The sequence below is a fragment of the Saccoglossus kowalevskii genome, chromosome 9 (genome assembly GCF_978046115.1).
Source record: "Saccoglossus kowalevskii chromosome 9, keSacKowa6.1, whole genome shotgun sequence".
NCBI classification, from domain to species: domain Eukaryota; kingdom Metazoa; phylum Hemichordata; class Enteropneusta; family Harrimaniidae; genus Saccoglossus; species Saccoglossus kowalevskii.
The window spans coordinates 5,519,485-5,534,046 of record NC_140649.1 but is presented as its reverse complement, the minus strand read 5'-3'; the positions used below and the strand labels follow the sequence as shown (position 1 = coordinate 5,534,046).

The following is a 14,562-nucleotide window of genomic DNA, read 5'->3' as shown; positions in this document are numbered from 1 at the left end:
TAGAAGTAAAAATGTTGTTAAAGTTAGGCCTCTCACACCTGTACAAACTAAGGTTAAAACACATCCTTCAATGGAAGTAAAAACTGCAGCTACTCATGACAATGAAGATGAAAATGATAGTGAAAACTTTGAAGAAGACTATGACGATTCTGATGCTGACCCTACTTATGAACCAAATTCAGATTGTGAGTCGGATGTATCTTTTTCTTGTGAATTAGATATGCATAGTATCAGTGATGTGAAAACTACAGGAAATGACAAGCCATGGATGAAATCTAGCATAAGCCCCAAAGATAAGGCTTGCCAATCAGCTGCTATCTGTCAAAGTAGTGATAATTGTTCCAATAGTATCATTGTTCCTGATCTGTCGGATTGTGAGTCCGTTGAATTCAATACTGTGTCACCATTGTCATCAAAGTTTCATGGGAAAGAAAACAAGAATCATCAAAATACTTCTGCAGGTGAAATGAGCATAGAGTTTGTAAAGTCTTCAGAAAAAAGAAATCTGCCTAGTACATCGTCTACTACAAAGAATCTTAAGAATGACATCCAAATCAGTTCTGTGAATCCTTCCTCGGTGCAGGTTCAAACAACAAATAATTCCAATAGGAAAAGAAAATGGGACAAATTTGCTTACTGTGTTTACTGCATGAACAAATATCCAAAGTTACCAAGGCATTTTGAGAATAAACACAGTACAGAGAAAGATGTTGTCTATGCATTAAGTTTCAGAAAGGGAAGTACCGAAAGGAAAATTTTATGGCAGAAACTGACAAATAAAGGCAACCATGCTCATAATGTTGAAATACTTAAAGATGGATATGGCTATATCATACCATACAGAAGACCATCATTTACAGTTCCTGTATCGCAGTATCTCCCTTGTCCTGAATGTTTGGGTTGGTTCATCAAAGCAGAACTGTATAAACACAACAAGATATGTCCTGTCAAACTGTTTGAAAATGCAACACCAAAAATAATTCACCGAAGAATACAACAAGTAGCAGGAATGTTATTACCACATAGTGATAATGTTACAGAGGGTATGGCGGACAGAGTGCTATCTAAAATGACTCAGGATGAAGTGGCAGTAATTGCAAGAAATGATGATCTTATCATAGAATTTGGATCCAGGGAATATATGAAAGTTGGTACAGAATCTGCAAAGATTCAGTACGTGAAGCAGAAAATGAGAGAACTTGCAAAACTTCTAATACAACTTAGAAAGATCAGTAAGAAAAATGCATCCTCCCTAAAAGAATATATTCATCCTTCAAAGTTTGAAATTGTAATCCAGGCAACACAGCAGTTGGCAGACTATAACCTTGACGACAGAGTTCTTGGAAAACCTTCTCTTGCATTAAAGTTGGGTCATTCTCTGAAGAAATGTACTACAATCTGCATGGCTGAGGCAATCAAAAATGAAGACTCTACCAACGAATTAGCAGCTAAGAAATTCCTTAAATTGTGTGAGATACAGTGGGCACAGTCGATAAGTTCACATGCACTTAATACTATGAATGAAAGGAAGAGAAACATGCCAAAATTTCTTCCATTAGTTGAAGATGTTGTGAAGGTAAACATGTATCTGAAAAAGACTGCCACTGATGCTTATAAAGATCTACAAGAAGATACAACCACATCAACCTGGAAGAATTTGAGCGAGATAACGTTAGCCCAATTGATTTTATTCAATAGGAGGAGGAGTGGGGAAATGGAAAGAATGCTTCTAGAAGATTTTAAAGAAGTAAGAGGAGTCAATCAAGAAGCTGGTTCATCTTTGACAAGTTGGGAGCAAAATCTGTGTCGTTTGATTGATAGAGTTGAAATAAAAGGCAAAAGAGGAAGAAATGTGCCTGTTCTATTAACCAAGGATCACTGTAATCAGATAAAATTACTTATCGAAAAAAGAAAAGCTGTTGAAGTCAATGTGGCAAATCCATACATTTTTGCGTGTTTACAAAACTCACTGCGCCCAGTACGTGCAACAGTATGCCTGAGAAAGTTTGTAACAAAATGTGGCATTGAACATGCTGAACGGTTCACCTCTACAAATTTAAGGAAACAAATTGCTACAATGTCACAAATCTTCAATTTGAAGGACAATGAGCAAGACATCCTTGCTGGATTTTTGGGACATGACATAAGAGTCCATCGAGAGTTTTACAGACTTCCACAGAATACATTACAAATTGCAAAGGTCAGCAGAATTCTGATGGCATTTGAGAAAGGAAATATTGGAGAATTCAAGAACAAAGGACTTGATGAAATAGAAATCAACATAGATGGTGAGTAGTGTTTTATCCCATGATAAATTCTGCGTTTCACTGCTATGACACTCCAACTATTGTTTTTACTCAATCATCGTCACCTTCTTTAGTTGTATGTCAAATATGGAACTAGCATATAGGCTGGTCACCTTTCCCTAAATTGAAATGCCTGAATTTGTTGATGGAATTTCAATCAATGATTATGGGGAATTGCTATTAGTATCAAATATACACTAGCCAACGATTATCAGTATTTGCTGACACTGTTAAAGATAACAACAAAAATTGTCCCCTTGTATATGCCAGCAGAAAAACCTGAATGACCGATAGAATGAACAGTCTATTGTGTATTGATATTAGGTTAGTATTTGTTCAGGAAATAGTTTTTATCAATGACACTGAACAATCTTTGCAGTAGTTATGCTGTAATCTCTTTGAGCACTGTCTTAGGACGAGAATTGAAATAAGTCGTATGATATTTGTCATTTGGCTTACTAACTTTTCAAAATTGTGTGAATTATAGATGAATGTGAGAATGAAGACCTACTGAATACTGGTAATATCATTGAAGATGAGGAATTTCAAGAAATGAATAATAATAATACAGATATAAATGGAAAACTACAAGACAAATGTATGCATATTGATGATGAAGATGTTTCTAAAGGTTTGTTCATATATTTAGTGTTCAGTTTAATTCACCATTTCCTAAGGCACTTGGTGTTCAGTATTTACATGCACTTAATACTATGAATGAAAGGAAGAGGAACATGCCAAAATTTCTTCCATTAGTTGAAGATGTTGTGAAGGTAAACATGCGTATCTGAAAAAGACTGCCACTGATGCTTATACAGATCTACAAGATACAACCACATCAACCTGATAGAAAAAGTATTTATTGTAATAGGGTTTTTGAATGGTTTATGTTGTTTTACAGGTGATGTAGATACAATGAAAGTAGGGCCCTACTCGATAATGAAGAACAGTATATTGGACCTGGGCCATAAAAAACAGCTGTCAGATGATATTGTGAACTCTGCTATTTATATTGCCACAAGAGAGAAAAAGGTATTTATTTTATGTTGAAAGGTTCTGAACAGATGGAATGGTGATGGCTGAATTGGGAAGCTGAGTTTAAGATTTAATTGCATACTGAATGATAAAGATTTTGGTAAACTTTTACTTATTGCTGCTCAATGGAAAGAAATCTTGTTTTTCTTGTAGATATTCTGGTACAGGGTATCCCTGACCCTGACTGTGATAATTTGTTCAAAATTGATAGACTTTGTTCACATATCAATGTCACTTTCAATCAAACTTAAATTGGTATGATAACATATTTGGTTGTATTTTCCCCAATATTGATTTTGTAATTTGATATTTGACTGGTTACCATTGGTATTTGTGTTATTTAGTCTGTGTTTGTTTATGATGATTGTGGAGTGTGGGTCTCTCTGATTCTCTTTTCTGTCAACATAACAGCATGGCAGATTAATGGAGGGGATGGGAGGGGGGTCTCTGATTCACAACTTCTTTGTTGACCTGACCTCAATGGGAATGCCTTGGATATATAATGATCATCAATGAGATTAAAAAAGTGTTTAACATATGACACTCATTCATTTATAAGTCACTTGAGTAACTCCTATAATCTGTTAATAATTTGTGCTACTATTTAAAGATGTATTCTGATTGACCATTCTCTATGAAAGTTTGTCAGGTCTGTGTTGAGCATTCACAATCGGACAAAATGAATTTTATTTATTTAGATTGAGTTATTCATGCACTGTTCATCACTTTCTGATGCTATCTGACGTGAATATTATGTAAAATACAGTGTATATGTATTGAAATATATTTTTTTCTCATTAGTGCATAATATCCAAAGTGTAGTGCACTTCAACAGTTTTTTAGTACTTATTTCCTCCATTGGTGTCTGCTGTTATGCTTTGTTGCCACAGTTTATTCATTGCTTATCATTAAACATAATCTCCTTTATTTCATTGCTGACAATGTAATTTTATATTGTTTTCAGGCCATTCTTTTTTTTGACCACAATTTAATGACATCTATTTGTTTGAAGGGTGAAATGGCCAAACCAAAAAAGGTAATTATCATTTAATATTTTCCAGACTAGTCAGCTAGTGGAAATTTGTTTCTTCCATTTAGCAACAATTGTTACTAGTCATGTGTATTATTACTAATGCATACAATGTATTTACAGATAAATCTTTCCAAGTATGAGATGGTAATAGGTGCTATGTTTGAAGGTGGAGAAACAACTAATTCTGGCATAATAAATGGACATTGGACACTTGTGGTAAGTTGTAAAATACTGTAAATAATTCAGGCACCATTTTCAATTTTACAGTTGACTCTAAAATTCTTGTATAATTGTTTTCCATTTCCTTTGCATAAATCCATCAGTACTGAACAATTTTATTAGTCCCCGTTCGGATGATCCGTGCGTCCGTCCGGAGTCATATCTCAGAATCCCTTTGGACCGATTATGTTAATTCTTTGCATGTGCCTAGTATCTTATGTGGGACATATGCACATGCAGTGGTTCAGCGATTCGATTCAAAATGACCGACTAGCAGCCATCTTGTTTTTTGAAAATTTTGTATTTTGGACATGCTTTGTCAGTTGTCATTCAAACTTGGTACATAGATTATACATGCTAAGATACATGTCCATGACGATTTATTTTGCAATTGGATCAATTGAATTTTGCATCTTGTTTTTTTTTTTTATGTGGTATCTTGGATGTGCTCTGTCAGTTTTCATTCAAATTTGGCACATACATTTACTTTATACATGTTAGGATACATGTCCATGACAAATTGTGACAGCCATTTGACTTTTTGGCCTTACTACTATATTTCCACAATTTATGTACCATTTTCATTCGTATTGGCACATACATCGTACATATCAAGTGTGTTTCATAATCAGATCAAAGATGGCAGAATAACGGCTGTTTTTATTTTTGGCCATATTACTACTACACGGAACACGTGTTTTGATGTAAATAAACAATCTGTTGTATACACCACTTGGAACTCAAGTTTCAAGGACACGCTCGCGACAACCCCTCCGCTTTAATATGACAAGCACAAAGAAAACTTTCAAATATTTAACGGGGACTGTGTCATTTTCAATGACTAGTTTATTTCTGTCCAATATGAGAATTGATTTTTGTAATGCTTTACAGGTGGTTAAGCAAAAAAGTCATGAAATAATATATCTGAATTCTACTGGTGAAAGTAAAGAGACAATGGTGACAATTCAGCAGAATTGGAAGTAAGTAGGAAGAGTTCAATTATAATTTATTTTTTTCTGTTATTGCATAATTTTGTAGATTTTTAATTTAAGGTAGAGATGCAGTTTATTTGGCTTGCTTTTTAATTGAGTAATTAGACAATGAAGATGGTATTATATATCCAACATGTTATATATTTTCTGAAAGCTTATTATACAAACTTTGTTTAACTTGTCTTTATTTTAAATATCCAGAATGCGTTTTTGATTTTGGGTCAAAAATATGCTTTTTTGGACAAAAGTGGTTTAAAAAAAATTAGCTTAAAAACTTCAAGTCCATTTGTGGGTAAAATTACATCACTGGATACCTTGGTATACTACTAATTCAAATGCGTCCACTCATCTCTCTAACGACTTTCAAAGTCGCACAGCATGACCTCAAAGTTCACTCTTTTCTATTTTTGCATAATTTATATATCCATGTTAATTGCGGACTTGTTATTTTTGTTCCACTCGCCGTAATAAACTGTCCGGACGCATTTTGAAGGGGGAACACCTTGTCAATAATGTGTGAAAATTTCGAGGCAAATGGCCAAAGCGTCTATCAGCTATTTTAATTTAAAACCCAAGAATTCACCAAAAATAGAAGACGAGAAAAAGGCTAATTTGCATATTTGCGCGTTAAACCGGGATTTACTGCTTTGTCATACTTTGTCATACTTTCTAGACTATTGAAATTGAAAGTTGACGTATAGACATAGACATTTTATGTAAAATCGTTGGACCAGAACAACTGCTCTTGAATATATAAATCAGAAACACGTCATTCATACCAGTGTTTTGATGGGGTCGGTAAAAACACGTGGCAATGCCCAGTAAATATGACGTCATCTCATGAATTATTAAACAGGGGGCGGTCCTAGGAAGGTGACCTTTTATTACGATCAAAACATGGCTTCTCTTCGATGTATTTTCATTAAAAAATCTACGAGTATTTCAGAGCCTATGGTTTACCGTGAAGAGTACAAAGTGGGATATTAAATTATTTATCCTTGATGATTTTTATGTAGTATTGAGAACCAACTCCAGGAAGCGAACGCACAATAATGAATAATCGCGTAATCCTAGAATCGAAACGCGAGGCACAGAAGTTTTGTTCATCGTTTCCAATCCCATTTTTCCCACTGCAACATATTTGTTAAAAGAAATATTTGAATTATGTTCGTTTTTTAAGGAGGCATTTTTTTATTTTTCCGATTTTGACAACGCCTTATTCAGGGATTTTCTAAGACAGTCGCAGACAATCAGCGCACGGGTGTACGTACAAAACATGCTGTTGTACTACCGGCGACGGTCGCCTGCAAGAAGAGAGCTCCAGCTCCTAACGTAAAAGTTTTAAAATTCGACCGGTTTTAAATAATTAGTGTTGGAAATCTGACATGTTTTAAGAGTGCAAAATTAAGGTGCATTTTCGAGCGGTCGAATTTTTCTGAATAGAAATCGGCAAATGAAAAAAACAGGAGTGTTAAACAGTGTGCTTTGGTAGTTTAAAAAAATGGAATGTCCGTCAAATTTACGTAAACTTCCCCATTTTTCACGGAAAAAGCAAAGGTCGTGGCCGTGTTGCAGGCTAAAAAACTCAAAAATCAAAACAAAATCATCAATCAGTAAGTATTATGACAAGGAAAGCAAAACATCAGACGCGGAGAAGCGGTCAGCGCGTCGAAAGAGTTGTTACCGTAATGTATCAAGTTACCTCTCCCTGTGATTTATTTTTCATTGAAATTATTTGCTTGTTTTCAATTAATTTTAGCGTACCTTTGCAATTTATTTTAGCATTGTCAGTTGTTTGCTTCATTGAATTAAACGGAGTTTGTCCGGTTGCAAACAAAGCTGTCTCGCACCACCGAGCAAAACTTGCGAATGATCGAAGTACAGGTACCCATTGGACAAAAGATACACAAAAGTTTGTATCTCCCCGACCCAGTGCAATATATCCGGTTAGAATCAAAGCTCACGTGTCCCTTATTTGAGGGACCAGACTCTGCCGTAAATTCGGGATGGGATTTAGAAAAAAAATAAAATGGGACTTTTAAGGTGTATTTTGGCGTCATTTCAATCATTCCTAATGCCTAAAATAGAGTCTAAGTTTTACCGTAGTCATTGACGCCTATTCAAGAGTATGATGTTTATTGTGACTAGCGTGAATGGGTAAGCTTCGTTTCGACTATGAGCAGTTATCACTGTAAACAATGTTAAATTATTCTTCACATGCTCAGTTTATTTTTTGAGAACAATTATTTAAAAATAAAATCTCTCAGTCAATCAGAAACTCGGATTCATGCCTTCAGGGAAAGTCATGTTTGGACGCTCACATCGATTTGTTTTTCGTTCGGTGGGCTGATGCCTTCGGTGTAGCTTTTGCATCTTCCGACATAGAAATCATCTGAATCTTCTTTCTACCTCTCTTTCTTTTCACACCACGCATAATGTAATGATAAAAATTAAGAAAAAACGCTGAGGAAATATGTTTGGTTTGCTAGCGAGCGAGAACTGATTTGAGAATAATTGCACATGCGCGTGAATTGAATGAACTATGACCCGTACAATCTCGATTTGCATATTGTCAATCAAAGGTCTTGTTATTTGGTTACTCATGCAAATTAGGCAATTGGACATAAACATTGCCACGTGTGAGTGTTTTTTATTTTTAACCAGAAAATAAACAGCAATTTTAACGGTGTTCCCATAAGAATTCATTGGTCAAATTTTCACAGAATGTTCTTTAGATAAAAATCTATATAAAAAACGAAAAAAACTATTTTTGATTGAAATTCACAAATAAAGTGCATCTCTACCTTAACTCAAAGTTCTGGGATATACTGTAGTATGAGAAATAGGTAGTTATTGTTTGAACATAACTATGTCCCCAAGAGTGTTTTGTTGCTATAACAAAATATGACATACATGTAGTTGTGGAGCAAATTACCAAGAATTGAATAAGGTTGAATCCATATGCACTCCTACTTCAAGTATTATTCTTGATACAAGTGTTTGCTATAAATTATCAGTAGGATCCTGTGCCACCTACGTGCCATAGTTTACTTACCGTAACACAAAAAATGCACCTAACTCTTGCACAAGATTTTTCATTTTCAACAACTAAAATATCTGTTATCTTTTAGTAATTATGCAAGTAAGAAGGGTGAAGTCAGTACTTATACTATATTGAAAGTGGATCATACAATGCAAGATGATGCTGTATCATGTGGTGTGTTAGTCATCAAGGTAATTATGGACTTTCAGCTGCATTTAAAATTAAAATAGTGATATATTAAATGTCAGTGAAAATAAATGGTTTTACAGTACTTTCTCAATGTATGTATCATATATCAGGCCGTTGTATCGACAGCAATGTTTATTTTATTGCTGATAATGTCATAATACTTTTCAGTTTGCAGAGCAGTTTGCTAATGGACAGTCTACAAAATTAATGTATGACATGGACAATATAGTGCAATTTAGAGAAGATATATCACGTTGTATTGTAGAAGCAGGTAAGCTGCCATTTTTAGACATAATGAGACATTTTACAGTTCCCAGTCATGGCTGTACTTATTTCACTCAAATTCTGTATGATCATCTCACAAAGTTTTTTTTTTCATGATGTGATTAACAAATTTCTGAAGTGAGCTTATTAGTCCCCGTTTGAACGTAGTCCGAAAACGGGGACTTATGTTTTGCCCTGTGTGCGTCCGTGTGTGCGTCCGTGATCACCTGTATCTCGAACATGTATGGGCCGATTAAGTTCAAACTTCACTCATACATCACACATTATATGGGACATATGCACATGCATTTTTTTCATGATCCGATAACGATAGCCGAATAGCGGCCATTTTAAGGCCGAAAATGCATCAAAATCAGACATTTTCACCATTCCGGACCCGGATCTCAGTTATGCATGGACGTATTTCGTTCAAATTTGGTACATACATTAAACATAATAGGACCTTGATGCACGTCATATTTTTTGGGGGGGATCGGGTTTGAAATGGCCAACTGGCGGCCAATTTGTTTTAAAGAATTCAGTTCTGCATCCGTATCTGAGACATGCTTGGATTGATCGAGTTCAAACTTCACACACACAAGGTACATCATGTCACAAATATGTATGTGCATTTGTTTCATGATCTCATTAACGATAGCCAAATGGCGGCCGCTTTAAGGCCGAAAATGCATTGAAATCGCACATTTTCACCATTCCGGACCCGGATCTCAGTTATGCACGGACGGATTTCAGTCAAATTTGGTACATACATTAAACATAATAGGACCTTGATGCACGTTATTTTTTTTCTGGATCAAGTTCGAAATGGCCGACTGGCGGCCATTTTGTTTTAAAGAATTCAGTTCTGGATCCGTATCTGAGACATGCTTGGATTGATCGAGTTCAAACTTCACACACACAAGGTACATCATGTCACAAATATGTATGTGCATTTGTTTCATGATCTCATTAACGATAGCCAAATGGCGGCCGCTTTAAGGCCGAAAATGCATTGAAATCACACATTTTCACCATTCCGGACCCGGATCTCAGTTATGCACGGACGGATTTCAGTCAAATTTGGTACATACATTAAACATAATAGGACCTTGATGCACGTTATTTTTTTTCTGGATCAAGTTCGAAATGGCCGACTGGCGGCCATTTTGTTTTAAAGAATTCAGTTCTGGATCCGTATCCGAGACATGTCTGGATTGATCAAGTTCAAACTTCACACACACACAAGGTACATCATGTCACAAATATGTATGTGTATTTGTTTCATGATTTCATTAACGATAGCCAAATGGCGGCCGCTTTAAGGTTGAAATCGCACATTTTCACCATTCCGAACCCGGATCTCAGTTATGCATGGACGGATTTTGTTCAAATTTGGTACATACATTAAACATAATAGGACCTTGATGCACGTCATTTTTTTTCCAGATCAAGTTCAAAATGGCCGACTGGTGGCCATTTTGTTTTAAAGAATTCAGTTCTGGATCTGTATCCAAGACATGTCTGGATTGATCAAGTTCAAACTTCACACACACATGATACATCATGTCACAAATAGATATGTGCGTTTGTTTCATGATCCGCTTAACAATAGCTGAATGATGGCCATTTTAAGGCTGAAAATGCATCAAAATCATGTATTTTCCCAATTCCAGAACCGGATCTCAGTCATGCATGGATGGATTTTGTTCAATGTGTTGTACATATGCAGGTGCATTTCGGTCATGATCTGCTTTGAATGTATATGTCACTCAAATATGAACAGAACGGGGACGTGTCATTGACAATGACTTGTTGAATTCTTGAACGTGATTTGATTCATTGGTATTTGGGACAAAGACAGTACTTGAAATAACAACTGAATATAACATCAATTTATCTGTTTAACTGTTTTCCAGACATGCATGGTATAATTTTGTTCAAAATTAATTGCATTTGCCATATTGATTGTTCTGATAAAATTGTATTTTTTTTTATTTTTAGCTTCAGAAGATTCTAAGACGCACATGTCAAAGAGAGCTTCTGTGCATACTCCATCCCTAGAACTTAAGAAGACGGATTTCCTTTTACCTATGAAGAAATCTGTTGAAGGTAATTTTATTTCCCTTACCGTAAGACTAAACTTATTTTTAACTGTAACTAATCTGTGTTCTCAGTTGCAATTTTAACTTGAAACAACTCGTCCAAGAAATATTTTCTAGCACTTTATTAAATAACTGGCCACCGGTTATAAAATAAGTCAGCGGTGAGTCAGCTTTCCTAACACCACTGGTAGCACTTTATTGGTTCAGTGGATAGGGTTCCCACAGGGTCTCCTGAGTGGTCTACAACGAGCTTATTCTCAGATTACCAGGGTCACATTTGGGTGTCTGTGGTTGAGTTAGGGGTCAATAGAGTCCTCTAACCATTCCTCCTGTGCGATTACCACTGGTACCAGTGTTAAATCCAAAGTACACCAGTATTATTCCAACTAATAAACAATGTAGGAATACATTGACGTTAATGGTCTGGTTCAATCCGCTTTCCTATGGGTGCACCCCTACAATAGTCAAGTGACAGATAAGCTGGTATCGGCTTTCTGTGGCTGGTACACACATCTACAAATCCCCAGTCAATCCTCACTTGTTGGAGTCAGGATTCCAAGTTGGTTCAAAGTGAGTACACCATAACTATTAAACTCCCAACAATGTTGACAGTGACTTGCTATAAAATGTGTTAAATATCACTCTAGTCAACACAACTGTACAGGCGATTTCTCCTACTCAGTCCTAGTTGGTCACGTAATTTTTAGTCTTTGCAAAGTCATTACTTATTCTGACCAAGTTTTCAGCAAGTTACACTACACACTTGTCATAATAACACTTGTGTACGTTCTCTTCAAGTCTACGGTCACTGCTTTGCTTGTTATCTCTATATCAGTATTTTCCCATCCCATACCTACAGAAATTGTATTCCACCACAATATTTATCATGGGAAATGATAAAATGACAATTAATATTAAACAGCATTAAATTTTCTTTAATTATATTTTTATATCTATTAATTCAAATCTAGATCTTGCTGTGAACAAGACACAAGTTTCTAATAAAAGAACCTCCACATATTCTACCAGTGATTCCTCACCAAAAAAGAAGAAAAAATCAGCGGAAGGTATTGTTTTTATTTTATCTCTTATTAGTTATCGTGTGGTTTCATTGGTTGATCAGTACCAGATGCTGTAACATTATCAGACAATAACAGGGTAGTGCTTGAGGACAATGCACAAAAAAGATCAGCAATATACCAAATTGTCCGCACTTGTGAAGATTGTTTAAACAACAAATCCATTACTAGTCGTTTAAGTTAGAAAATCCTGGTCTTTTTAATTGCAAAATTACCTATAAACATGTTTTTGTATGCCATTTGTTTGTGAACGTGTTAAAGTCAGGACGCAATAACAACAGAGTTGTTGTCCTTTTTCTTGAGCACATCACTACATTTTGGGCATTATAATTGAAATAATGGATTTCTCGCTGCCATATAATGGATGGAAATGGCCTCTTAAATAATGTGTTTTTTCTGCATCTCGCTCATTGAACACATCCCTGTACTAGTACTTGACCTCTTATTGCTAAATAATGTCTGGTAAATGGGTTTTCTGCAGAAAGTATCATTAGTTGTTGCATTCCATCACAAATCTCCTGCTTATAGGAGTAGAGTATCCATGCTTGTTTGGGAGAAATTTCCTGAATAACGTCTTAACTCATAAATTTGAACTGCTCGCAACAAAAAAGTACTTTCCTAGTGAATGTAGACAAAGTATAGTGTGCGAAACTTTCGAGGGTGTCATTCTTTTGGGTTTGTTTTCAGTGCTCCATTACTTGTGATTTCAGCTTTATTTACTAACTGCCTTGATTTGTGTTATTTTTATTCCAGATGTAATCATGTCATCACTGTATAACAAGAGAACTTCCACAGATAACCCTATTCAGTCAGAAACTAAGAAAGCTTATTTACAGAGAGAACCTGATAAAGGTATTATAATTGATTGATTGTATTCCCTTCCTAAGCACGAAGTCATATATATTTTGCTCTCAGTTAAAAATTAATTTTTCTTGTGGTTTCTACATTGCTTGCTATCATTAAGTCTTGAATACTAGACAGTTTTATTTCCATGCACTAAGTTCTTTTGGACCTCTTTTGGTTTAATTACATTTTCTCTTGTGCTTAGGTGTGAGTGATGGGAAAAAGATGTGGACCACAGAAGAACGGACAATAGTTAAAAACTATTTTATGAGAAATATCAGAATGTTAAAAGTTCCTGGAAAGATTGAATGTACTAACTGTCTGAAAGAGAATCAAGTACTGGCCAGCAGGTCATGGAAAAACATAAAGTATTGTGTGTACAATCTGATAACAACATATAAAAGGCAATCAAAGTCAAAACAGCATTATTCTTAACTCTGGCTACAGGTCTTCGGTATGCCATTTAGTTGGTTGGGGGTGGTTATCAAATATGTAATACATGCAAGAATGAGTTTCATCTTTCTTACATGTGTCTTGAATGCTTCTGTTAGCATGTGCTTTCATATATGGTTATGGTCAAAACAAGTCAATTTATATTGATCCAGTATAAATTAATTTTGGTTTATGTGCTTGTCTAGATGCACTTCAAATAGAGCAGATAAATTTTCAATTATAGGTAATAACAGTATGCAAGATCAAACTTGTTTGCATATGAATAGATAAACTATGAACATAATTTCAAAGCTTCACAATATGATGAAATCTGGGCTCTAAAAGATGGTTATATCAGTTTCACAAACCTGTATCACACCTTGTTCAACACTTGTTGGGCACACAACAACCCATCCCATCACGCAGCATTGCCATATTTTTAGTGTTTAAGTACGGATGGTTTCATTGTGTGCCCCTCATACATGTATATTAAAACCTGAATATTTGATAATGTGTTGTCGCCCCACCCCCTATCCACCATTGACATTTACTTTATGTGACTATTGCTGATTTTTTTAATGTACATGTATTCAGTGTGTACCATTAAGAATAAAAAAAAAAGTATTCAAACAAATTTTATGTTCAGTAATGATTTATTATGTAGAGATTATGTTTTAGTTATGTTTGAAACATTCACTTTATATGTGTATAATTTGGAAATTTGAGAATGACTTCAGCCTTGGTAATATGCTAAAAAACAACAGTATTGACTTCTGTGTGAAGCATGTACTAATAAAGTGAGTATGAGGTTACCCTCTCTGTAATGAAAATGTTGGCTGCAATAAATGCAGTCACTTCCTTGTATGGAATATCAATGAAAAAGTTGGCAACAATAAATACAGTCCCTTCATTACTTGGAATATTTTGGTTTGGAAAAAATAAAGTCACTTAAATACACTGATTATCAATAGTTAACATTAATATATACAGTCACTTCATTGTGTGGAATATCAATTAATATTTTG

The 14,562-nt window shown here is 35.1% G+C and overlaps 1 protein-coding gene across 1 annotated transcript; it reads left to right on the top strand.

The window, feature by feature from the left end:
* The first annotated feature begins 548 nt into the window (after positions 1-548).
* LOC146738070 (uncharacterized) lies at positions 549-14,171 on the top strand. Its single transcript, XM_085503082.1, has 12 exons — positions 549-2,288; positions 2,794-2,937; positions 3,208-3,338; positions 4,306-4,377; positions 4,495-4,590; positions 5,485-5,573; positions 8,717-8,819; positions 8,986-9,088; positions 11,083-11,190; positions 12,155-12,250; positions 13,016-13,114; positions 13,311-14,171. Exons 1-12 carry the CDS (start codon positions 650-652, stop codon positions 13,538-13,540), a joined length of 2,910 nt encoding a protein of 969 aa, XP_085359208.1. The 5' UTR covers positions 549-649; the 3' UTR covers positions 13,541-14,171.
* Positions 14,172-14,562: the final 391 nt, after the last annotated feature.

Coding starts and splice junctions, on each gene's coding strand:
- LOC146738070 (XM_085503082.1), top strand. CDS start 650: ATGAACAAATATCCAAAGTTACCAAGGCATTTTGAGAATAAACACAGT. Junction 4,591..5,484: donor ATGGACATTGGACACTTGTG/GTAAGTTGTAAA, acceptor AATGCTTTACAG/GTGGTTAAGCAAAAAAGTCA. Junction 13,115..13,310: donor ACAGAGAGAACCTGATAAAG/GTATTATAATTG, acceptor TCTTGTGCTTAG/GTGTGAGTGATGGGAAAAAG.